The sequence below is a fragment of the Pelophylax lessonae genome, assembly GCF_965119305.1.
Source record: "Pelophylax lessonae genome assembly, contig: HAP1_SCAFFOLD_508, whole genome shotgun sequence".
NCBI lineage: Eukaryota > Metazoa > Chordata > Amphibia > Anura > Ranidae > Pelophylax > Pelophylax lessonae.
In genome coordinates, this window is record NW_028119837.1 from 33,043 (window position 1) to 58,623 (window position 25,581).

The 25,581-nt window shown below is 45.7% G+C and overlaps 5 protein-coding genes across 5 annotated transcripts; 2 read left to right on the plus strand and 3 right to left on the minus strand.

The window, feature by feature from the left end:
* Nucleotides 1-919: 919 nt before the first annotated feature.
* On the minus strand, nt 920-1,231 carry LOC309543914 (histone H4; the record flags this gene model as incomplete). Its single annotated transcript, XM_082276326.1, has 1 exon — nt 920-1,231. One exon carries the CDS (start codon nt 1,229-1,231, stop codon nt 920-922), a length of 312 nt encoding a protein of 103 aa, XP_082132452.1.
* A 2,894-nt stretch (nt 1,232-4,125) lies between these two features.
* LOC309543918 (histone H3.2) lies at nt 4,126-4,536 on the plus strand (the record flags this gene model as incomplete). The annotated part of the gene is made up of 1 exon (XM_082276330.1): nt 4,126-4,536. One exon carries the CDS (start codon nt 4,126-4,128, stop codon nt 4,534-4,536), a length of 411 nt encoding a protein of 136 aa, XP_082132456.1.
* Nucleotides 4,537-6,038: 1,502 nt separating this feature from the next.
* Nucleotides 6,039-6,686, minus strand: LOC309543905 (uncharacterized protein; the record flags this gene model as incomplete). The annotated part of the gene is made up of 1 exon (XM_082276318.1): nt 6,039-6,686. One exon carries the CDS (start codon nt 6,684-6,686, stop codon nt 6,039-6,041), a length of 648 nt encoding a protein of 215 aa, XP_082132444.1.
* Nucleotides 6,687-24,412: 17,726 nt separating this feature from the next.
* Nucleotides 24,413-24,793, minus strand: LOC309543910 (histone H2B 1.1; the record flags this gene model as incomplete). Its single annotated transcript, XM_082276323.1, has 1 exon — nt 24,413-24,793. The coding sequence occupies one exon, from the start codon at nt 24,791-24,793 to the stop codon at nt 24,413-24,415; it is 381 nt and encodes a 126-aa protein (XP_082132449.1).
* A 321-nt stretch (nt 24,794-25,114) lies between these two features.
* On the plus strand, nt 25,115-25,507 carry LOC309543907 (histone H2A type 1-like; the record flags this gene model as incomplete). Its single annotated transcript, XM_082276320.1, has 1 exon — nt 25,115-25,507. The coding sequence occupies one exon, from the start codon at nt 25,115-25,117 to the stop codon at nt 25,505-25,507; it is 393 nt and encodes a 130-aa protein (XP_082132446.1).
* Between the last annotated feature and the right edge of the window lie 74 nt (nt 25,508-25,581).

Below are 25,581 nucleotides of genomic sequence, written 5' to 3' on the forward strand. Positions count from 1 at the left end.
ACGATAATACAGCAGCTTTCATCAACGGCCCCTTTATTTCACAGTGCAATTCCACAACGATAATCCATACATTGAGAAACGTCCGTTTTGTTGTTTTATACTTCAGAGTCCGCCCTGCTGTAGAGATTAGAAAGTCACTGAACACGTGACCTCTACTCTGAGAAAGGAGAGAGATCGCACACTTTCTTTGTACTCCTCATAGGAAAGACATTAGTGGCTGGCTGTGGGATCTCCCACAACTCTGATTGGCCAATATTTCAAATTTCACCCGCCTGAATTGTGTAAATCGTTACACAAAAATCCATTTCTTTTATACCGCCAAATCTGACCCTGAATACTGAGATCAGCAGAGGAGAACTTTGATCGGAAAAAAAGATCAACACTTTAATTTCAATCAGAATAGAGAGGGGTGACCGGATTATTACTGACCAAAATATGTCCTTTATTGCAAGTGCTCGGAATCCACCGCTATACACAGAACACGACAGTCACATGACTTCTACCTGTCTTTATGATGAGAAAATAGAGTAATGATCATCTAGAAATGTCACTGAGCGATATTTATTGTCCCCTTATCACACCCCGAATATTTCTATAAAGAAATGTGAGGTGACTGGGAGTAATGCCTAAGAAAGGGGTTTATCGGTGTCTCAACAAGCTAGCTGAAAAAGAATAAAGTGATCTAACGATATTGTAAGCGGAGAGAATATAGACACTAGATCGCTTCGATCTGTTGTATTCCAAGTAAAATAAAGTTGTACAATCGGATTAATATGTGTTTAGCTAAAAAGCTTTCATTCCGACGTGCTAAAAGTTGATCTAAGAGAAATAAATGGTTACAGCTCTTTGTATGAGAAGGTGGGTGGCCCTGAGAAGGACCTTTGTTGGGGTGAAGTGGGTAAGCGGTGGATGTTGGGGTTTAGCCTCCGAATCCGTAGAGAGTGCGGCCCTGGCGTTTTAGGGCATAGACGACATCCATGGCGGTGACGGTCTTCCTCTTGGCGTGCTCGGTGTAGGTGACGGCATCGCGGATGACATTCTCCAGGAAAACTTTGAGCACTCCGCGGGTCTCCTCATAGATGAGACCGGAGATGCGCTTAACACCCCCTCTGCGGGCCAAACGTCGGATGGCGGGTTTGGTGATGCCCTGGATGTTGTCCCGGAGCACCTTCCTGTGGCGCTTAGCGCCTCCTTTCCCCAGACCCTTTCCTCCTTTACCGCGACCAGACATCTCCAAGCTCTTCGTGTAACAGACGAATGTGAAGGAAAAGCACCCAGCCTCGCTTTATATGCAGCATAGGCGGACCTGATGGAGAATAAGGGGGAGGGGTGGGAGGAGGGCGCGTCCTGACGTCACAATAAGTCCGCCTCTCTGTGCTCTCAATCATCCAATCCTCAGCAGTTCCGTGATTTGAATTTCCCGCTCGATGATGCTCTTTGTTCAATAGAAAGAACAACATTTCACTCCTTTTGGGTGACCATTGGATGTTACCTGATCATCATTACTGGTGAGGTCATGTCTCTGACGTCACCCAGGATCCTCCAAATAAATGTCCTCACTACATACACAGACACATTCAGTGAATAAAATATAATAGTATCCTAATATAAAAAAAGAATATATAAAATAATATATTATGAAGTACATAGAAATCGCAAAAATACCATAAAATGCAGCATTTGTAACACCCCTACCCCACCCAAAACGAGACATAATACCTCCCAGCTTTTAGTAGAGTGCAGATCTCCTAGATAAATGACCCCAACCGGAAAAAAAGAAAGAAGAATACCAGAGATGTGAGCGCACTCAAATGTCCATACAACTGCCCTCCCCCTTTTTTTCCATCAATATGGAAACTAAAATTCTTCTAGCCACCCCAACATTTAGACAATTGTCTTATGAAGAATTATCAGTTTTCCAATATTTTCTAGAAATCCATTTCCTTCCCAATAATTATCACAATCGTTTAGCCGACTTTTTATTACATATTTTGACCAGAGAAGACTTCATAGTCCATTAACGCTTCCTGCATATAAAGTTCTCCCCTCAATCCATCCTCCTGTTTATAACAGATGTTCCAACACCTTTCACGGGTGACCTTCCTATCCAGATTACTATATAAAGTCCCCACAATGAACGCTCGGCTCTGGGTTCCTTCAGGTCATAGATAGATTGGGACATCTAGAACCCTTTGCTGATCTCTCACAAGTCATGTTCCCCCAGAGTCCTGGAACAGATGAGATGTCACACATTGTATTATGTCTCCAGAATCCCGGATCTCTCATCATCTTCTATTAGAATGGGATAGGACCCGGCACAGCTGCTGCACATAACCAGAGGGGTACACACCAATTCCATCCCTCAGTGCTCATACACCAACCAATCTCACCCCATCATTGCACTGTATCAGTTAATGTGTTATTCTGCAGCAATACACCCTGGATCAAACATGCCCCATTCTCAGCCATCAGATCTTTTAGCCTACTTGTTTAATTAGAGGTGTACCACCGTATAGACAAATGGATCATTCATTACAGATCGATCTTAGATCCACATAAGATGATAGATAGATAGATAGATAGATAGATATACCGAAAATCTATCTATCTATGTGTGAAAGGTGCAGTAGCGGCACACCTATTATAATGATTACACAGGGATTTGATTGAAAGGGGAATGGGAATTCAGCAACAGGTGTTAGGGTTTAATACTGATCCACATGGGACATCTAGAAATAATGATCGCACCGAGCGATCCCTCATCTGCCGACTTCTAAAGGTTTTATCTGACACAAAAAAAAAAAAAAAAACATGCAAAATAATCCGATACATTTTGCAGTCTGGATGCCATTTCCTCAGATCTTCAGCTATGAATTGTAATTCTGTTATCAAACTGCACACACTAATCCGTTTTATTCTGTTCCTATGGATTCGGAAAGGAAGCCATGAAATTACATTGTATCTCTTCACAGATCCCCGCACGGAAGTCATTCCTCTTTTTACCAGCAGGTGTCAGTGTTTCTCCTCCATAGAGAATACATTGGAGCAGTTTAGTTCAATTTCATTCAAATGGTTCTGATAGAAAACTTCCTGAGCGCTGATCCATCTGGAAACAATGACACCGACTGATCCCAGATCTGCCCGGAGCAGGGAGGGCAATGCTGGGGGGACGATTCATTGTCTGCTCAGCGATCTGTCCCTCCATGTTAGTACAGAATTGTGCTGGATGGAACAAGCTGTGCAAGTCAACTTTCTACTTGTTATTCACTAAGAACGGAATAATCAGATCAGTGAGATCGGAGGAGGATTTTCTGTCATCTCTTTTACTGTATTATGGAGAAAAACTGTCCAATCTCAGATCTTCTAATTCTTACACCGATTAGGAATCTCCGATCTTTTTTATTTTATATCATATTTCTGATGAATATTTTCTCATTTGGCAGGAAGGAAAACTGATAGAAAGGATCCTCAGCCATTCAATACTCCGAAGAGAATTTCATTTACTTTGTAACTAGAAACCAGCAAAATGTTTACAATGTTTCTAAGAGGGGACAGATCTGCTTCTTCAGACATGAAATATTTGTGTTATTGATTCATTGTACATATCTGGCAGTGTCATGATTTCTACCAGTCCTTTCACTTTTTTCTTATTCTAGTTTTAATATGAGGAAATCTGTAACTGCTACATGTCTGATAGAGGTCAGTTCCATGATCCTACACAGATCTGATAATGAAACATGGAATCCTTTATTTCCCATCATATAGAAAGGTAGAGATCTACCGCCAGTCCATTCTCACAGTCTATAATTCCTAAATCTATAAGGAGTCTCTAATCTTTGAATATAAAGATATTTCTGATGAATGTTTTCTCTTTTTGGTAATAGAGAGCGCTTGTATGATGTAGAGGAACTCCCCTCCCCCATCCCACACAAAGAAGACAACTCTACTTACGAAGATAACGTGCAGATTTTGGCGGGCATTTTAAAAATGACGCTTTTTTTAAGTAAACCAATCATGAAAAGGGCTGTGCTTTAATTGTCCAATCGGAAGGCAGTGAAGTGTATAAATCGCTCCGCAGAGCGGCAATGATTCACATTCACTGTTCCAGCAGAGAGTTGAGTAAAGATGGCGAGAACCAAGCAGACCGCCCGGAAGTCCACCGGAGGGAAAGCTCCCCGCAAGCAGCTGGCCACCAAAGCCGCCCGCAAGAGCGCCCCGGCCACCGGCGGAGTCAAGAAGCCTCACCGCTACAGGCCCGGCACCGTGGCTCTCCGAGAGATCCGCCGCTACCAGAAATCCACCGAGCTGCTCATCCGCAAACTGCCCTTCCAGCGCCTCGTCCGAGAGATCGCCCAGGACTTCAAGACCGACCTGCGCTTCCAGAGCTCCGCCGTCATGGCTCTGCAAGAGGCTTCCGAGGCTTATCTCGTCGGACTCTTCGAGGACACCAACCTGTGCGCCATCCACGCCAAGAGGGTCACCATCATGCCCAAAGACATCCAGCTGGCACGCCGCATCCGCGGAGAGAGGGCATAGAGGGGGAGCGGAACCACCACCCCTACTACTACTCCCATCATCCCAACACAAAGGCTCTTTTCAGAGCCACCACATCCTCCTATATACAGAGCTCTATATATCTATTACCCCGAATGCAGGGCGAATCCAAACAACTTGCATTACACTTTTATTTATATATATATAAAATTATTTTCAGATGAATGTATGGATCGGTTCCTCGTGCTGTAATAGAATTCTAGTGATGAGTTTTTGTACAATGATCACACCGAGCCAATTTACCCCGCCGGGGAGATCTCCGCTTCCCTCTCTTTTCTTCTCCCAACTCCAGTCTGCAAATTCTCATCTTATCCACTGAAGAGAGAAGCTTCGCTGCATTCCTTTCTCCTTTTATCTAGACCCTGTATTACTTTTATATCCGTTCAATGATAATAGTTTTCAACTGATAGAATTGTAGCCGATTTGTCGGAGACATATTTCTAGAAGCAAAATTCGCCTTTAAAAGTACAAAAGTTCGATGGGGGGTTCGGTATTTATTCATTAGTGCAATTATTTCCATCATCAATCCATCACAAAGTAACAACTCATACCTTTTATGAACAATCTATACTTGGAGAATCTCCTCTGCTTTTTCTCTAACCCAATACAATAATTCCCGGATAGAGAGGGGGAGGGGAACACAGCTACACACTGACTTCCCATCCACCATTTCTGTGTCTCATTTTTACACCTAACAATAATTTCATCAGTTTTTCTAGATACTTCTATCGGTTTTCTCTTGGCAAAGATAGAGATGTGGTGATTGATCAGCTGAAGAGAAAATATTGGGGGAATAAACCGGCGTCCACATGGGGGTGTCACTAGGGAAGGGGCAGTCATGTCCTCTACTAGCACTGTGTAATGAGAGGAGATCAGAGCCGGCCGGGGCTGCACACATGGAGAGACTGGAAGGAAGAATATATCCCATATTGTATAGAAAACAAATCATTGCTGGGGAGAATCCGGGGAACTCCCCTGGAACCCCTTTGTTCCCATTATTAGTTTATTTATTCCCAATCTCCCCTCTGGGAGGGAACTGTTACATTAATCAAAGCTGTGAGATTTTGGCGGCCAATTTGAAAATGTCCCGCTGCACCAATCGGTTGCTTGTGCTTCATTTGTCTACCAATGAGAGCTTTTAGAGAAAACTGCCAAGTGATCGTTTTCTAGATGTGACACCGGGAATTGCATAACCGATATCGATGCACACACGATGCGTTCGGATCTCCCGCTGTATGAATGTATGATGGAATTGTTCTATAGAGGGGATTGTGTAGGGTTGCGATGTGTGAGGAGGAGGTAGGAGGGTGGCTGTGAGAAGATGAGGTGTAAGTAGTCAGTGTAGAATGTGATGAGGATGTGGAGGTAGGAGGTATAATGAGGCTCCTGGTCGGTATGTAGAGCTCTGTTAGGAGGAGGTGGGTGGCTCTGAGAAGAGCCTTTGGGGGGTGTAGATGAAGGAGTCCTCCGGCTGCTGCTTGGATTTATTTCTTCTTCGGAGCGGCCTTCTTGGGCTTGGCTGCTGCCTTGGGTTTTGCCGCCTTCTTAGCCGGACTCTTGGCGGCTTTTTTGGGCTTGGCTGCAGCTTTGGGCTTCTTGGGGCTCTTTGTCACCTTCTTGGCAGCTGCAGCCTTTGCCGGTTTCTTGGCCGCTTTGCTGGCTGCCTTCTTGGGGGATTTTACTGCCTTCTTGGGGGACTTGGCCGCCGGTTTCTTAGGGGACTTGGCTGGCTTTTTGGCCGCAGCTGCTGGCTTCTTTTTGGGGGCTTTCTTGGCCTTGTCGCCCTCTTGCTGCTTCTTGTTGATCTTGAAGGATCCGGAGGCGCCATGTCCTTTCACCTGGACGAGGCTCCCCTTAGTCACCAGCGCCCTGATGGCGACCTTGAGGCGGTTGTTGTTCTTCTCCACATCGTATCCTGAGGCGGCCAGGAGCTTCTTGAGGGCGGCCAGGGAGACCCCGCTGCGCTCTTTGGAAGCGGCCACGGCTGTGACGATGAGCTCGGACACGCTGGGACCGGACGGCTTCTTGCTGCCTTTCTTGGCTCCTCCGGCTGCCGCCTTCTTAGCCGGCTTCTTCTTGGCGGCGGGCTCCGCTGGAGGAGCGGCGGCTGGGGCGCTCTCAGTCTCAGTCATGGTTCTAGAAAGTCTATTGGACAGATAAACTCCCCACTCACCTCTTCTGGGATTATATAGTTAAACTTCCTACACTGCTATTGGTCGGTACACAACAAGCCTCACGCTCTGCTATTGGTTACACATCAGACACGCCCACTCAGTATCATGGAGTAGTTGGAGAATCTTCTCTCGTTGTGTTTCCCCGGTAGATAGAAAACCGACTTTTATCTGAAATAGAACGCTGCCCGATCTTCATCGGGGACCCGATCTGCTCACTGGACTGTCACTTATCGGGGGTCACTTACAGCTGTCAGGAGCTGCTGAGGAGGCTGAACACAGAGGCTGCAAAAACCTCCATCATCCTGAGTGTCTGTCCCATTCTTCCTTCTATCTTCTTTTCTACACAGAAAACAATCTTCTCACATCTCCCTCTAGAATGATCTTCACATTAGATGAGTGAAGAGTGACCATCAGGAAACATTTCCCTCTAATACAGAACTCTGCTCATCTATAGCTGAGTAGAAGGAGCCTGGAAGAAAAACATCAGCCGGTGACATGAGATCCTTGTGTGATGGGAGAGATTGTTATACATACAAATGTCTCAGCTGATTACACAATGTCATGTTTAATATGCAATGTATCATTATCTGCTCACCATGATAAACATGTTTTTATACTCTGAGTATGTTTATTGTCCGATATTGCTGCAAATCTATACTGGCGGCTACTCATGTATAATGTTTGTTTTATATCCTTGTATCTAGAATATCATTTGTTAATTTGGCGTTTAAAGAGCCAATCCATCAACATTTGAATTCACAAAATATTATTTCAGTAATAAGAACTTTGCTGCAAATCATTTTTTTTTCCTTTCAAAAACTCCCTCCCACCCCTCCCTCTCAGGCCTTTACCTCCAGACACAAAGTCAGACCTTCACCCTCCCCTTCCCTCTGATCACCTGATTTGGGGGAAAAAAAAAAAAAAGAAATCCATCATTAGGAATAATAGGTAAATTATAGATATATATTGAGTTTTGAGTAAAGAAGAGTATAATTGGACAGGATGTTACTGCTCTCTGTGCCCAATTACAGACATTTACTTTCTCATCTTTGTTCCATTTATATCAGGTAGAGTGAAAGCAAGGGAATTCTCCAAATGTGGTCACCAGAATATGACCATATAGAGGTTAAGAAGTCACCCCGGTCAAGCTGTTCGCGAAGATTCTGGCTAACAGGCTACTCCCGCTCCTACCCAAAGGGATCCATAGAGACCAGGTTGGCTTTGTCCCGGGCCGCGAGGCTCGGGATAACACCATCAAAGCGCTTAATCTGCACCATGTCCTCTCTACCACTAACCAGAAGGGGTTCCTGCTCTCCCTGGATGCTGAGAAGGCATTCGACAGGGTGTCGTGGGATTTCATGGCGGCGACGCTCTCCGCCTGGGGACTAGGTCCCCGGTACCTTGGATATGTCATGGCAATGTATGCTAAGCCACAGGCACGGGTACGTGTTAACGACACTCTGTCGAGTGCCTTCCATATCTCCAATGGTACTAGACAAGGGTGCCCTTTGTCTCCCTTGATTTTTATCATGACACTGGAACCCCTTCTCCACAAGATTAGACAAACCGACACAGTTCACGGGGTTCGCTTCGCTGACGGAACATACAAGATCGCCGCTTATGCAGACAACCTACTGTTGTTTCTCACTGACCCCATCACGACTCTGCCTGCACTCCTCAAAGTGTTCGACAAGTACGCTTCTCTTTCCAACTTTCGGATTAATTTCTCCAAGTCCTTCGCGCTGAATGTCACCCTACCCCAATCGGAAGTCAAGCGCTGTCATTTGCGTGGAAATCGGACTCCATCACTTACCTGGGCATCAAAATTCCATCTAATCTCCAACACCTATTCGATCGTAACTTTCCACAGCTCATTGCACGAATATCGAAAGATCTCCGGTCCTGGTCCAAGCTGCAGCTGCCCTGGTTCGGCAGGGCGGCTGTCCTAAAGATGAATGTTCTACCCCGCCTCCTCTATGTCCTCCAAACGATCCCCATATTGCTCCCCCCATCCTTCTTCAAAACCTACCGTCGTATCAGCACTGCCTTTTTGTGGGGGGGACAAACAGCCCCGCATCTCTAATAAAATTCTCACGAGGCCAAAATCTAAAGGAGGTATTGGCCTTCCTGACCTGTATAACTATTACGCCGCCTGTCACCTTACTAAAATAGCAGATTGGAACATACATGAGCTTCATAAAGATTGGGCATTTTTTTTTTGACGCTAGCTTTTTTTTGGCATTTTTTGGGGTTCTTTTGAGGCAGGCAAAACATCTGAACTTGTGTATAGTGGTACTGTGCACAAGTTCTGATGTTTTGCCTGCCTCCAAAACCCCCCAAAAAATGCCAGCAAAAACACACCTGGGCATTTTTTTTTTTGACACTAGCGTTTTTTTGGCATTTTTTGGGGTTCTTTTGAGGCAGGCAAAACATCTGAACATGTGTATAGGGGGTATATATAGGCATATATGTCTGAATATATACCCCTAGACATATATAGGTGTGATAGTAGCAGAAATATATTACTGTAAATGATTTCATTAGCGCAAGCATTTATTTCTGCTACTATCACACCTATATATGTCTAGGGGTATATATTCAGACATATATGTCTATATATACCCCCTATACACATATTCAGATGTCATGTCTGACATCAAACATGTCCTCAAAAAAGCACTGGCAGTGGCAGCCCCTGCAGCATTAAAAAATGCTTGCTGGTGAGAAGCCACATTCCTGTCCCGAAGCAGAGAAATGATCATTTCTCTATAGCGGTCACCCTGCTATGGAAGGGTTTTGTCACCCTGCCATAGCAGTCACTGTCAGTTAACCCTACACTACACTACGGTCCCCTGACACTTAACACTTTCCCTACAGAAACTAAATTTTTGAAGCTAACTTAAGTGTAAAGGAGCACTCTAACTACACTAGATATCCCTTTCCTCACACTAAAAATAGCTAAATGACACTTTTAAAGTAAAATTAACAGAACTGCTTCCACTCTCTTCCATGTCCAGTATAACAATGCTGGGAATATGGCGGGGGCGATCTTATATACTGGGGGGCGTATTCACTAATGATTGGTCTAGGGACCCCCTAGTCACTCCAATCACATTCCTAGCATTCTTCTGCCCCCTCAATTGGCTTTTGCTAATGGTTCTGGTCCAATCACGGGCTTTTAAAGCCCATTTCCTGAAGCATTGCATTTTGGGCGGTTCTGGTTGCCGAATTCCGAACTTTTTGGGCAAAAAGTTCTAAATTCGGCCGAACCTCGAACACCCAATGTTCGGGCCGAACCGATGGTGGACCCGAACCGTTCGATCATCCCTAGTGCCTGGAAGCCAAGAGCCACACTGGTCATGCACTCCTTTCAGCTTTGCGTTCACAGGCAGATCAGTGGCTGACACTGCTGAATTTGTCAGTTGGTAAAGTGGTGTGCGACAACTGTGCCAATCTGCTGAGCACGCTGAAACAGGCCAAAATAAAAAAAACATCCTGAACTTGGTGGTGAAGTGATTTGTTGTTAAATACCCTGGGGTCAAGGACGTCTTGCGGCAGGCCAGGAAAATCTCGGGCCATTTCCGAAGATCTTACACAGCCATGGCTCGCCTTGCTGAGATTCAGTGGCGACACAACCTGCCCCTCAGGCGTCTTATTTGTGACTGCCCGACACAATGGAACTCAACGTTGCATATGCTCGATAGGCTGCTCCAGCAGAAACTTGTAATTAATGACTATCTGTTCGAACTCGGCGGCAAGACAGGTTTTGGGGAGCTTGGGTTTTTTCTCACCTCGCCAGTGGCTGCTCATGCGGGACGCATGCAGACTTCTGTGGCCATTCAATGAGATCACCAAACTGATCAGTCATGGCCAGGGCACCATAAATGACATAATACCTTACGCCTTCTTTCTGGAGCGTGCACTGTGTTGTGTCATTGATCAAGCCGTCGAGGAGCAGGGGCAGGAAGATCAGGAAGTCGCAATGTTGAATGAATTCCCAGGGGGTGCTACTCCATCTGAGACAAATCAACAGCAGGAGTCTGAAAAGGAGTCAGAGGAGGAGGATGGTGCTGGGGGGGATGAGGAGGAGCAAGAAGAGCATGCTTTAAACCTTTCTGGGTTCCCTGGTGTTATCCGTGGATGGGGGGAGGAGAACGAGGATGACATTATCCTGGATGATGAGCTGGAAGCAGGCCACTATACCACTTCCAGTTTAGTGGGAATGGGGGCCTACATGCTGCAGCGTTTTAAGGGGGACCCCCGTATAAAATGCAAAAAAGGTCAGGGACCATGTACTGGGTGTCAACGTACTTAGACCCCCGGTACAAACACAAAATGGCGGAAATGTTACCACATTCACAGAGGGCGGTCAGAATGCAGCACTTCCAGGCCTTGCTGCGGGAAATGCTGCATTCTGCTTTTCCGTGCGCTGGCAGAGGAATTTCCAGTCACAGAGAGACAGTTGCGGGTAACAATCCAACAGCGCCTGCAAGAAGAGGGCAGTTGGAAGATGTCTTGGTCACTTCAGATATGAGATCCTTCTTTCAGCCGAACCATTGACAGCTGTACTCCCGATTCAGCATGAGGGAACGCCTAGACCGACAGGTGTCCGACTACATCGGGTTAACGGCCGATGTGGACGCTCTGAGGAGTGATGAACCCCTGGACTACTGGGTGGGCAGGCTTGACCTCTGGCCAGAGCTTGCACAATTTGCAATGGAAATGTTGGCTTGCCCCCCATCCAGTGTCCTGTCCGAAAGGACGTTCAGCGCAGCAGGGGGGATCGGGACCGATAAGCGCACTCGCCTAGCTCATGACAGTGTAGACTACCTTACATTTATAAAAATGAATGAGGCATGGATCTCTGAGGAATTCAACACATGTGACCAGTAGACCAGGTTACATCGAAATTTCTCCACCCACAACAATTCCTGGTCCTTGGCTTCGCTACATACAGCGGCATTAAAAGGCATTTCATGTCCATTGAATGGCTATTTTGGGGGCCTTTCAGGGCCAGCAATTATTTTTTTCTTTGAATGCCTAATGTACCTCCAGCCACCAAATACTAAGTTCTTTGCTGTCAGTTCAAACCATGTGAGCTAATTTTTGGAGCCTATAACGGCCGACACTTACGGTTCTGTGTACTGTGAACGCCTACCATACCTCTAGCCATCAAAAACTACGTTTTTTGCTGTCAGTTCAAACCATGTGAGCTAATTTTTGGAGCCTATACAGTCCGACACTTACAGTTCTGTGTACTGTGAATGCCTACCGTACCTCTAGCCATCAAAAACTAAGTTTTTTACTGTCAGTTCAAACCATGTGAGATAATTTTTGCAGCCTATACAGGCCGACACTTGCTTCTGTATATACTGTGTGAATGCCTAATGTACCTTCAGCCACAGAATGCTACGTAATTAGCTGTCAGGTAGACCCATGTGGGCTAATGTGCGTACATATGGACCACACTTTCAGCAGCAGCTCTGACATGTCTGGGTAGTTTTTAAGAAACTTCTGCACCACCAGATTCAGAACATGCGCCAGGCAAGGGATGTGCGTCAAACCGGCTAGTCCCAGAGCTGCAACGAGATTTCACCCATTATCACACACCACCAGGCCGGGCTTGAGGCTCAGCGGCAGCAACCAGTCAGCAGTCTGCTGTTCTATGCCCCTCCAAAGCTCCTGTGCGGTGAGTGGTGTGCGGTTTGTCAGCCAAACACATGAGTTTTAAAATCGCCTGCTGACGTTTACCCTGGGCTGTGTTGAATTTGGGGGTGAGGTTCTTTCGATGACCGGATGTGGGGGTGGTATATGAGGAGTAGGAGGAGGAGGAGGATGATGTGGAGTAGGAGGAGGAAGCAACAGGATGCAACAAATAATGCCCTGCGATCCTCGGTGGTGGAAGGACATGCACAAAACCGCCATCCGCCTCGGGCCCAGCTGCCACTACAATTACCCAGTGTGCAGTTAGGGAGATATAGCAACCCTGGCTGTGATTACTGGTCCATGTGTCTGTGGTTATGTGGACCTTGCCACAGATGGCGTTGCATAGCGCACACTTGATTTTATCCTCCACTTGGTTGTGCAGGGAAGGGGCGGCTCGCCTGGAAATTTTGTGGCGGTTGGGAACAACATACTGGGGGACAGCCACCGCCATCAGCTGTTTGAAACAGTCCGTCTCCACCAGACGGAATGACAGCATTTCAAAGGCCAGTAATTTTGAAATGCTGGCATTCAGGGCCAGGGCTTTAGGGTGGGTAGGTGGGTATTTCCTCCTTCTCTCCAATGTTTGGGAGATTGACAGCTGAATGCTGCCGTGTGACATGTTGGAGATGCTTGGTGATGGTGTCGTATGTGGTGGTGTTAGTGGAACATCCTCTGTTTGCTGGTCGCCAGGTGTCACGGTGACGCCAGAGGTGGAGGGAGAGGACGGGGCAGCAGCAGAAGAGGGAGCAGGAGGAGCATGAGAGAGTTCCTTGTTTTTAAGGTGTTTACTCCAATGCAGTTCATGATTTGCATGTAGATGCCTGGTCATTGAGGTTGTGCTCAGGTTAAGAACGTTTATGCCTCGCTTCAGGCTCTGATGGCACAACATGCAAACCACTCATCTCTTGTCGTCAGGGCATTGTGTGAAGAACTGCCATGCCAATAAACTCCTTGGAGCAGGCCTTGGTGTACTTGGTGCCTGGGTGCGGTGGACAGTAGCAGGCGTACTGTCTCTGGAATGCCCGCTGCACTTTTGCACCCTGCTCCCTCTTTTGCCGTGCTGTTGCCTCTGTGCGACCACTGCCTCTTCCTCATAACTGCACGCCTCACTACCACGACCTTCAGTCCAGTCTGGGTCTAGGACTTCATCATCCTCCACATCATCTTCCACCCATTCATGACCCCTCCCCTTCTCGTCGGTCTGCACATTGCAGAAAGCCTCAGCAGTTGGCACCTGTGTTTCGTCATCATCAGAGGCGTTTTGTGAAGATATTCCCATGTCCTTATCATGCAACAAAAGTGGTTCAGCAAAAACCCTGGCAACAGAGTCATCAAAAAGCATACGACTTTCCTGCATGATTTGGGGCTCTGACTGCTTGGCTGATTTGCAAGGGAGTGAGGTGGAAGACTGATGGGCATGAGCTGCAGGTGCCAACTCTGAGCTTTCTGCAGAGGACTGGGTGTTAGATACTGTGAAGGAACTGGAGGCACTGTCAGCTACTAGGGTTGAGCGGACACCTAGATGTCCGTGTTCGACGGGTTCGGCCGAACTTTAAAAAAAAGTCCGGGTCCGTGTCCCGGACTTTTACCGAACTTTTCCCGGACACCGAACCCCATTGAAGTCAATGGGGACCCGAACTTTAAGGCACTAAAATGGCTCTAAAACACCAATGGAAAGGGCTAGAGTGCTGCAAATGGCAGCAAAACGTAGTTAAGAGCATGGCAAGTGCTCTGCAAACAAATGTGGATAGGGAAATAACTTAAAACAACAAAAAAAAAAACAGAAAAATAAAACAATGTTCTTCATCTCTGAAGGACGAGGCCCATAAGGAGTAGGAGGGAGGTTGAGGTGGTGGTGGATGTGGCGGTGTCATAGGCGTGCGCACAGGGTGTGCCTGGTGTACCTGGGCACACCCTAATCACCTAGGGCACATAGCATTATCGCTCTGTTTGCCAGTGAGGAGATGGGAAAGATCTCCCTCGCACCTGCTCTGCTCTATTTCTCTTTGCCAGCAGGGAGAGTAATGTATCGGGGCCATGTACATGTAGGCAAACACATGCATGTGTATTTCAACTTTGGGGTGCACACCCTAATGCAATAGGCTGCGCACACCTATGGGCGGTGTAGGTGGAAGCGGCGGTGGAGGAGGACCAGGGCCGGATTAAGAGCATCATGGTCTTGGTGCTGAGGATTTTGAAGGGCCTTAAGGGCCGTGCCTTGGCATGCACCCAGAGGAGGAAGGGTTCAGCCATGCATGCCTAATTCAACATGGGATGCTGTCTCTGAAGCCCATAAACACATCCATGCATCGGCAACTGTCCCTCCTTGTCCGGCCTTCGCGCTGTGTGGGGAGGTTCTGAGGGTGCTGCCTGGGGAAGCGAGCATAGAAGCCAGACTTCTGTGTTTACAAGTGACAGAAGAGCGGTCACAGTGAATATGGCCAACCCGGGGCCTATATAAAAGGTAGGGGCCTGCATGGAGCTGCAGCTCCAATAGCCCCTACGTTAATCTGGCCCTGAGGAGGAGGACGAGGTATCCAACACTGCTTTTTTTCACAAATTTTAAATGAGGGTACACCCCAAAAGAGTGAGAAAGAGCAAAAATTGAACAATGGCTGGGTAAGGTCGGTATCCATTGCTATTCTGCACAAGGTACGGAAAAGTCCCGTGGGATCCATGCCTGGTTCATTTTAATGAACATGAGCTTGTCCACATTGTCTCTGGACAGGCGGCTGCGCTTGTCTGTTATAACACCCCCAGCCGTGCTAAATACCCGTTCAGATAATACACTGGCTGCAGGGCACGCCAGCACCTCCAAGGCGTAAAGGGCAAGCTCAGGCCATGTGCCCAATTTGGAGACCCAGAAGTTGAAGGGGGCAGACCCCTCATTCACTACATGTAGGCGTGTGCACACATACTGCTCCAGCATGTTGGTAAAATGCTGCCTCCTGCTAAGACGTTCCATCTGAGCTGCTGGTGCTGCTGTTTGTTGTGGCGTGCTGACAAAGCTTTTCCACATTTCGGCCATGCTAACCCTGCCTTCTGAGGTGCTGGCGGTGCCCTGGTTGAGTTGGCGACCTCCTCCTCCTCCTCCTCTGCCTTGTGCTTCCACTGTGGCCCCGCTGTCAGATGGGAATGCCAGCAGCATCGCGTCTACCAGTGTGCGCTTGTACTCGCGCATCTTGCGATCGCGCTCCAGTGAGTGAATTAAGGACGGTACGTTGTCCTTGTAACGGGGATCCAGCAGCGTGGCCACCCAGTAATCAGCACAAGTTAGAATGTGGGCAACTCGGCGGTCGTTGTGGAGACACTGCAGCATGTAATCGCTCATGTGTGCCAGGCTGCCCAGAGGCGAAGAAAGGCTGTCCTCTGTGGGAGGTGTATCGTCCGTGTCCTCTGTATTCCCCCAGCCACGCACCAGTGATGGCCATGAGCTGGCCTGGGTGCCACCCTGCTGTGAACATGGTTCCATCTCCTCCTCCAGCTCCTCCTCCTCCTCATCCTCCTCATCCTCCAGAACTGTGCCCCTGCTGGACAATTGTGTCCCTGGCGTTTGTGTGTGCAGGAACCCACCCTCGGAGCCCCTTGCGAATGACTGCCCTGAAAGCCTTTGAAATGTTACCTCTTCATCCTCCTCCTCCTCCTCCTCATCCTGTGCCACATCCTCTTCCATCATTGCCCGAATTGTTTTTTCAAGGAGGCATAGAAGTGGGATAGTTAAGCTGAGAACGGCGTCATTGCCACTGGCCATGTTGGTGGAGTACTCAAAACAGCGCAACAAGGCACAATATATGCAAATGTCAAATATGCAAACTATGCCGCAATTTAATGTTTTTTACACCAAAAGGGTGTGTATTGAATAGCGGAATAGGATAAAAAACTGTGTATCTCACACGTACAAACACAGACTAGGCCCGATTAAATTTTTTCCTACCCTAAAGGGAGGATGAGGAAGAGGAGTATAGAACAGGCAGCACCCTCAAAGCTTCAGAAGTATGAGATGAACCCCAAAAACTTGGAAAAGTGGATCTCACACGTACCGACACAGACTATTCCGCAATTTAATTGAGCCCCAAAGGTTTTTATTGAATAGCGGAATAGGAAATATGATCAAAAAAAAGTGTATGTTTTTCACACGTACAGAAGCACACTAGGCCCCAATTACTATTGTTTGTACACCTAAAAGGATGGATGAGGAAGAGGAGGAGGAGGAGTATAGAACAGGCAGCACCCTCAAAGCTTCAGAAGTATGAGATGAACCCCAAAAACTTGGAAAGGTGGATCTCACACGTACCGACACAGAATATTCCGCAATTTAATTGAGCCCCAAAGGTTTTTATTGAATAGCGGAATAGGAAATATGATCAAAAAAAAGTGTATGTTTTTCACACGTACAGAAGCACACTAGGCCCCAATTACTATTGTTTGTACACCTAAAAGGATGGATGAGGAGGAGGAGGAGGAGTATAGAACAGGCAGCACCCTCAAAGCTTCAGAAGTATGAGATTGTGTTCACTGTACCCCACAAAGATTGTGTTCACTGTACCCCACAAAGATTGTGTTCACTGTACCCCACAAAGGTTTTGTTCACTGCACCCCACAAAGATTGTGTTCACTGCACTCCAAAAGGATTGTCTTCACTGCACCCCAAAAAGGTTGTGTTCACTGTACCCCACAAAGGTTTTGTTCACTGCACCCCACAAATATTGTGTTCACTGTACCCCACAAAGGTTTTGTTCACTGCACCCCACAAAAATTGTGTTCACTGTACCCCCCAAAGATTTTGTTCACTGTACCCCACAAAGGTTTTGTTCACTGCACCCCACAAAGATTGTATTCACTGTACCCCACAAAGGTTTTGTTCACTGCACCCCACAAAGATTGTGTTCACTGTACCCCACAAAGATTGTGTTCACTGTACCCCACAAAGGTTTTGTTCACTGCACCCCACAAAGATTGTGTTCACTGTACCCCACAAAGGTTGTGTTCACTGCACCCCACAAAGGTTTTGTTCACTGCACCCCACAAAGATTGTGTTCACTGCACCCCACAAAGATTGTGTTCACTGTACCCCACAAAGGTTTTGTTCACTGCACCCCACAAAGATTGTGTTCACTGTACCCCACAAAGATTGTGTTCACTGCACTCCAAAAGGATTGTTTTCACTGCACCCCACAAAGATTGTGTTCACTGTACCCCACAAAGGTTTTGTTCACTGCACCCCACAAAGATTGTGTTCACTGTACCCCACAAAGGTTTTGTTCACTGCACCCCACAAAGATTTTGTTCACTGTACCCCCCAAAGATTTTGTTCACTGCACCCCACAAGGATTGTCTTCACTGCACCCCACAAAGATTGTGTTCACTGCACCCCACAAAGGTTTTGTTCACTGCACCCCACAAAGATTGTGTTCACTGTACCCCCCCCCAAAGATTTTGTTCACTGCACCCCACAAGGATTATCTTCTCTGCACCCCACAAAGATTGTGTTCACTGTACCCCCCAAAGATTTTGTTCACTGCACCCCACAAGGATTGTCTTCACTGCACCCCACAAGGATTGTCTTCACTGCACCCCACAAAGATTGTGTTCACTGTACCCCCACAAAGGTTTTGTTCACTGCACCCCACAAAGATTTTGTTCACTGCACTCCAAAAGGATTGTGTTCACTGCACCCCAAAAAGATTGTGTTCACTGCAGCCCACACACAGAAAAATGGATGTGGATCACTGACACCTGCCTATCTCCTATCCCACACCACACAGCAATATCGATTGTAGTTTGTAGAACACAGTTTCCCTAAAATTCAGCAGACTCTGTCCCTAACAGGATTGAGAAGAGATCGTAGATCAGGAGAACTAAGTGCAGACCCCACCCCACACAGCAATATCGATTGTAGTTTGTAGAACACTCTGACCCTAAAATTCAGCAGCAGCCTCTCCCTAACAGGATTGAGAAGAGATCGTAGATCAGGATTGAGTGCAGACCCCACCCCCCACACAGCAATATCGATTGTAGTTTGCAGAAGACACTGACCCTATAATTCAGCAGACTCTATCCCTAAAATGCCTACAACTCGCCCTGCCTAAACACTCCGACCTGTCCCTCAATTCTATCCGGACACAAATGGTTTTTTCCTGCCTATCTTTCCCTAATCAGCAGCCAGCACGTTGATGTGTGCTCTGTCCCTGATCTAAGCAGCATAATGACGCCGCTGCGGCTGCCTCGAACTTATAAAGACTTGGTCACATGCTTCAGACGGCCAATCACAGCTACTGAGACATTTGCAGGCATGGCTGGGATGGCTTAAGGCACACCAGTTAAACAATTGTTGATTGGCTGTTGAAAGCCCGCCATGAAAAGAGCGCCAAAGCATGCAAAACCCGGAAATAAAACGACCGAACACGGATTTTTACCCGAATATACAGTAAAGTGTCCGTGTTCGTGTTCGGGTAACAAAAATCCAATTATTCGGTACGAACACGAATAATACAGTCCGTGTTCGCTCAACACTATCAGCTACCCAATCTACTATCGGGTGTACATGTTCTGGCTTCACCATCCATAGAGCGGCATTTGGGCCTATCAAATAACGCTGCAGATTCTGTCGCCTACTCTCACTAGAGGAAGGTGTTTGACTTGGAGCGGTAGTTGGCACTGAACGGCCACGTCCTCTACCAGAAACAGGAGTTCCACCAACACCACCACGACCATACCCACGTCCCTTATTTGATGTTCTCCTCATTATTTGCATTCACCCACCAAGCTGAAAGATTTGTCTCTCTCCGGTGTCAATTTACCTGGCAGTAGTCAACAATTATGTTCACTAAGGCAGTGCCCGTGTCATAAAAATGCTCTGTGGACCCAGCCTAATGTTTTTAGAGCCCAAAATACAATGATTCTCAATTTCTATGCAGAAATGTAAAAAATAATAATAATAATAATTGTACGCTGTATGCACAAGTGGTTTGTGGAACAAGAACAAGTATTTCTGTAATAAAATACAGAAAATGTGTATTTCACTGCTGTAAAATTGAAATTAATTATTTATATGCCGGGTGCACAACTGTTTTTTCGGCCTAAAACGCAACTTTTTTTAATAACACCCCAAAATGCAGCTTTTAACTGCTGTACATTAACAGTATATATTTATGCTATGTATGGACACCAGATTTGGGGACCCAGAACACAGATTTGGTCACCAAAATCCACAAATGCATTGGTAAACTGCTATATATTGGAAATAATTATTTAACCGCCGGATGCACCACTGTTTTTTTCGGCCTAAAACACGTCTTTTTTCAATTTAAAAAAAAAAAACCTTGCAAGATGTGTGTAAGAAATTCTTCAGCTTTGTGCATGAGTGATCCTGAAAAATCCAGGCCTTACAGATTAGACATCACAAAGATAGTTGTTGGCCCATTTAAGAAAAATCTGAGAGAAATGGTCAAGCTGAGGAGATGCTTAAAACCAGAGGAGCTTACAGACCAGATGAACCTAATAGATCTGAAAACAGGGCATGAACAGTTTGAGAAGGGCTATCAAGAGCTGTTAACTGAGTACAGAAGGACAGTGGAAAGGTATGTCTAAGTATAGACCTCATCAGTGCTGTCTCAACTACTTTACAGCCTGATGTTTCCAGTCAGTGTATTCTATACAAAGCCCACTGAGTACTATTAGAGTACTGTCACTTTATTGTGGACTTTAAATTCTGACATGTGAAATTTGGATCAGTGCCATCTTAAGAGCATTAAAGGGCCTCAGGCAATGCAGCGCACTGGGGCACTGCCTACACAATCACCCACGAGAATAAAAATGCAAATTATCGATAAGGCAATATTTAGTGGTACAGTAGTGCCAGGCTAATGACAGCTTCCAAGTTCAGCGGCTGGGTCTGGTGAACACAAACAGTTCCAGTGGAGGTAGACAGGCATTCCTGCAGTTGTGGGCTCCCTCTCCACGGCCCAAGTGGCCTAACAGCAGTGCAGGGACGACAGGCGCTTGCCACCTGTTAAGGTTGGCGGTGGGATGCACATGGGAATTGGGACTAGTGCTGGGCAAGTGGGGCCCCTTGGCAACTGCCCAGCATGCCCATTCAGTGAGATGGCCCTGATTCAGATGTAACCTATTAATGTTAGCAGCAATATATTGTTTGCTGCTTAAATAGTGTCTATAAACTAACACATTATTGGTTCAAACACCACTTGTTGAAGATTCCATTACTTGGTGGGTGCACCTGCTTTAAAGGTGCAAAATTGATGCATTTGTGTTTTTTTTTTTTTTTTTTTTGTGATTTTGTAAAATTTTGAGGATATTAACCTTTTTTTTTTTTTTTTTTTTTTTTTTTCTTTGGGGGGGGGGGGGTGTTCAGCGGTTTTATTTTTCTAGTTGACTAAATTCAAACATTCATTTTTATTCTGAAGCACTTAAAAATCTAAATACAAAAATAACAAATAAATAATTATACATTTAAAAAGGGCACTTTTTAATTTTCCAGCCTTGGTCCAAGAGCATTTAATAAGGTTTGTTGTTCAGCTCCGAGGTTATGTGATGTTCGGGAGTTATGGAGCGAAGGAGGGGGGTCCAGGATTGGAGATTATATGTAACTTCACCAATAAATGCACTAAACATTTCCGTGGAACAATTTTCTACTTCTAACTTCTATAAAGGACTGTTATCCAAGGTGATATTATTGTAATCAGATTTGTATGTAGCTGATACTTTGTACATATTTGTGTCATTTACCTATCAGGCAGCTCATGGATTTAGCTATGTAAATTGATCTGTTGCTGATTCTTTAAATAGATACAAATAGACAAAGATTTGACTGGGCTGACCGAGTAGATACAATGTTTCGTTTTTCTTGCTTCTATCCCCATTGTATTGCGAGTTAAGAGCTCCACGAGCTTCCCAAATTCAAAGTAACAATTTTATGGCGGGAGATTGTGGAGAATCTTTTATTGTAGCAATGCTTGAGTGAGGCATGAGAGTTTAGTAAGCTCTGCCACCTTGCGGTCATTCTAGGTACAACACTTCGGTGTGTGCAGTACCAGGAGATGAATAGGAAATGGCCAGAAAGTGGAGATGATCTCCGCAAAAAATATAGAATATATATAAATAAATTATTATGACTATTATATATTTATTGAAGCCTCACAAACGTGTCACCCACATCTCTGTACAAAGAGCCGGACATACGCAGTATTTATTTCTATTTTTAAATAAGGATATATTTTATTAATGTGATAAATTGTATTATTACTGTCAGGTAAATGGCACTCTAAAGGCAAACACTTTGTCTTCTTATTATTAACACTCAGACTTGTAATACAGGTGAATAGTAATGAGGGGAAATGTGATCACAGGACATCATTCTCTCATCTCTCCAATCTTTCTCACCGCTAAACTCCTCCAACCAAAACCACGCACACCTACATAGAGCTCCAATGTCAGAACACATTGTACTCCATATTTCCAGAAATTATTTCCCCTCTTGGCTATTAATAGACCACGCCTATGATGGCTCCGTGTTGCTATATTTAAATCTCCCGCCATAATTCTACTGGCCGTTAGGAAGATTCAGCCGCATTATACCGCTAAAGCCGACATTGTAGAAGTTCTATTCATAGATCTGTTCATCTTCCTCCAAAATGACGTCACTTGGGTCGGTTTTCAGCTTCCAAATATTTACTCCAAAGCGGTAAAATCCTCGAATATTACTGCCACAAGCCCGCCAAGTAAACCCAATCATTTTTATTTTATATTACCAAACCCGACGGATCTTCTCAGAGTCACCCACTTCTTTTTAAGATGGAGTCAGACATACATGTTTGGGAGATCTGATTGTATAATTAGACACCGAAAATTGTGATCCGGGTGGGGGGACAATGTGCTATAATGACACCTGTCCGTCCTAACAGCAATTACGTTTTTTTTTATATGATTTTAAAGTTTAATATAACACATTGAATTGATGTGAGTTTAGATAAGCAGGTGATCTCCTTGGTGTCCATTGCCCTCCATCCTTTAGATTAGACACATTGTTGGGATATGGGACCCATAATCCAATGATAAGGCGCAGAGAAACGTTTGATGGATCAGTAGATGACTCCGGGGTGACATAGTCGGAGCTCAGCACTAACTGCAATACATTTTGCCGTTTTTAAACATATTTGTGATGATCTGATGGAGACAACATTGAATGATTTTCTTTCCACCTATTCTGGAGCTGTTGTAGGGTCAGTAAAATTCGCATTACCCTAATTTTATTTTTCACATTATATGGGGGAGGGGTGGGACTACAACAATAAATAGAAGAAGACTTTACTTGCACAAGTAACAGAAATGAAGGAAACAGTGAAGTGTACAGAAATCCTCTCTTCATCCATTCCCTGTTCATATTTGGCGCTATTCTTCCTTGAAGATTACACAGAAAACATTCGTCTGTCACACATCATAACAATTTCATATTTATACAATATTACGGTAAAAAAAAAAAGGCCTGCATTCTTGCTTATAAGAAAAAGCTGACCTGATGGAAGACTGATGGAAGGGGCGGGGTCACAGCCATTCAATACTCTGCAGAAAATGTCATTTACTTAGACACATTGTTAACATTTTTCTGATTTCTAGTTACAAAGAATGGACTGAAATTAAACAACTGTGTTTATTGATTCGTTGTATATATTTATCTGGCAGTGTCATGATTACTACAGATTTCTACCAGTCCTTTCACTTTTCGTTTATTTTAGGATGTAAGGGGGAAATCCGAAACGGCTACATGTCATGTCTGAAAGATGAAACGTTAATTATCGACCAGTTCCCCGATCATATACAGATCTGATAATGAAACATGTAATACTTTATTTCCAATCACATAGAAAGGTAGAGATCTATGAGAGAAGTCGCCTCACTATCATCTTCTGTATGTAGCAGTGGTGGGGATTTTGCATTCTGGAGAACATATGGAAATGCTTTACATTATTCTATAATCTTCCAATTCTATTTCAGTTTATTCTGTACTAATCAATGAATCTGCCTGAAAATAAAGTGTTAAAGATACTTCTCGGATAAATATCTCATCTGATGATCTCAGTGGGATTTGGTGTTATAACGGGCTGATTATTTGTCTGTAACGTTTTCACAATTCAGGCGGGAAATTTGAAAATCGCTATTTTAGATCTAAGCCAATCAGAACTGTGAGCGGTTTCATTATCAGCCTTCATTGGTCAGCGATGTATTCATGAGGATCCAAAGAATTCTATTCGAAAATTCTCAGTTTTCAGCCTGGAAAAGATTTGTTCCGTAGACTTTTCATTGATAGATCTCTATAACAAACATCCAATAACAGAGCAATTCTGTATTCTGATGTGCAAAATCAAAACAGAACAATAATATTTCTACATATTTATTTCCTGGAAGTGAAGGGACCGTCCCGGAAAGAGTGATATTTTCTATGAATAATATTCAGTGTCGGATTAGCCGATCTGAGATGACTGAGCAGATACAATGTTTCACTTTTCTTGCTTCTATCCCCCATTGTGTTGCGGAATAAAAGCTCCACGATCTCCCCAAATTATATTTAGATGAAGGAACAATGTAAGGCGGGAGATTGCGGAGAATCTTTCATTGTAACAATGTAGCAGAAGTGATTAGAGCAGTTGGGTGTGTGCAGTACAAGGCGAGGAATAGGAAATGTATAGAGCCAGAGAGGGGAGACGATCTCTGCAATAAAGAAGGATGAGATTAGAAGGAAGGTTTTATTCATTCCCCTTCCAGTCTGACCGACCTACTTCTCATCTCAAGATTATTAATGATGTTATTTTGAGTTCATTTTCTGTTATCCGAACAGCTAAAACTTGTAAAGGTAATACATTGTACGATACATGAAGATTGTATGACAGCTCGGTTGTGTAGTATGTGGGTGGCTCTTAGAAGAGCCTTTGTGTGTTGTTGGGGTGATGGGTGGGGGAGGGGTATTACTTGGCGCTGGTGTACTTGGTGACGGCCTTGGTGCCCTCGGAGACGGCGTGCTTGGCCAGCTCTCCGGGCAGGAGGAGGCGGACGGCGGTCTGTATCTCCCGGGAGGTGATGGTGGAGCGCTTGTTGTAATGAGCCAGGCGGGAAGCTTCGCCGGCGATGCGCTCGAAGATGTCATTGACGAAGGAGTTCATGATGCTCATGGCCTTGGAGGAGATGCCGGTGTCGGGGTGGACCTGCTTGAGCACCTTGTAGACGTAGATGGCATAACTCTCCTTCCTGCTCTTCCTCCGCTTCTTGCCGTCCTTCTTCTGGCTCTTGGTCACGGCTTTCTTGGAGCCCTTCTTGGGCGCCGGGGCGGACTTGGCTGGTTCAGGCATGATAAGGGTTAATATGTTCTCTCCGCTGTGTGCAGGGAATGTGTGCTGGATCCGCCCTCATGTGCTGCTCTTATAGGCGTCCTATGCAAATCACTGCTCCTCCCTCCTCGCTATTCTATTGGAGGATTCAGTCATGTGATGGGGAGGGGGTGGAATGATTTCCTTCCTCGTTTACCGATTGGTGTAGAAGCAATTCACAAAGCTATTGGATGGCTTCAAATGTAACCAATCACAGAATGTGACGTAAGAGAAGTGACTGTATAAATAGAAGGAAGGGGACAGGAATTAAGTATCTTCGTCTGACGTCTCTCTCATCTCACAATGTCTGGCCGCGGTAAACAAGGAGGAAAGGTTCGGGCTAAGGCCAAGACCCGATCATCCCGGGCTGGTCTGCAGTTCCCAGTCGGTCGTGTTCACCGCCTGCTCAGGAAGGGTAACTATGCCGAGCGGGTCGGGGCCGGAGCTCCCGTCTATCTGGCCGCCGTCCTCGAGTATCTCACCGCTGAGATCCTCGAGCTGGCCGGTAACGCTGCCCGCGACAACAAGAAGACCCGCATCATCCCCCGGCACCTCCAGCTGGCTGTCCGCAACGACGAGGAGCTCAACAAGCTGCTCGGGGGCGTCACCATCGCCCAGGGAGGAGTCCTGCCCAACATCCAGGCCGTGCTGCTGCCCAAGAAGACCGAGAGCCACAAGGCCGCCAAGACCAAGTAATCCCCAACAATCTCCCTCCTCACCAAACACAAACAAAGGCTCTTCTCAGAGCCACCCACATCTACATACAAAGA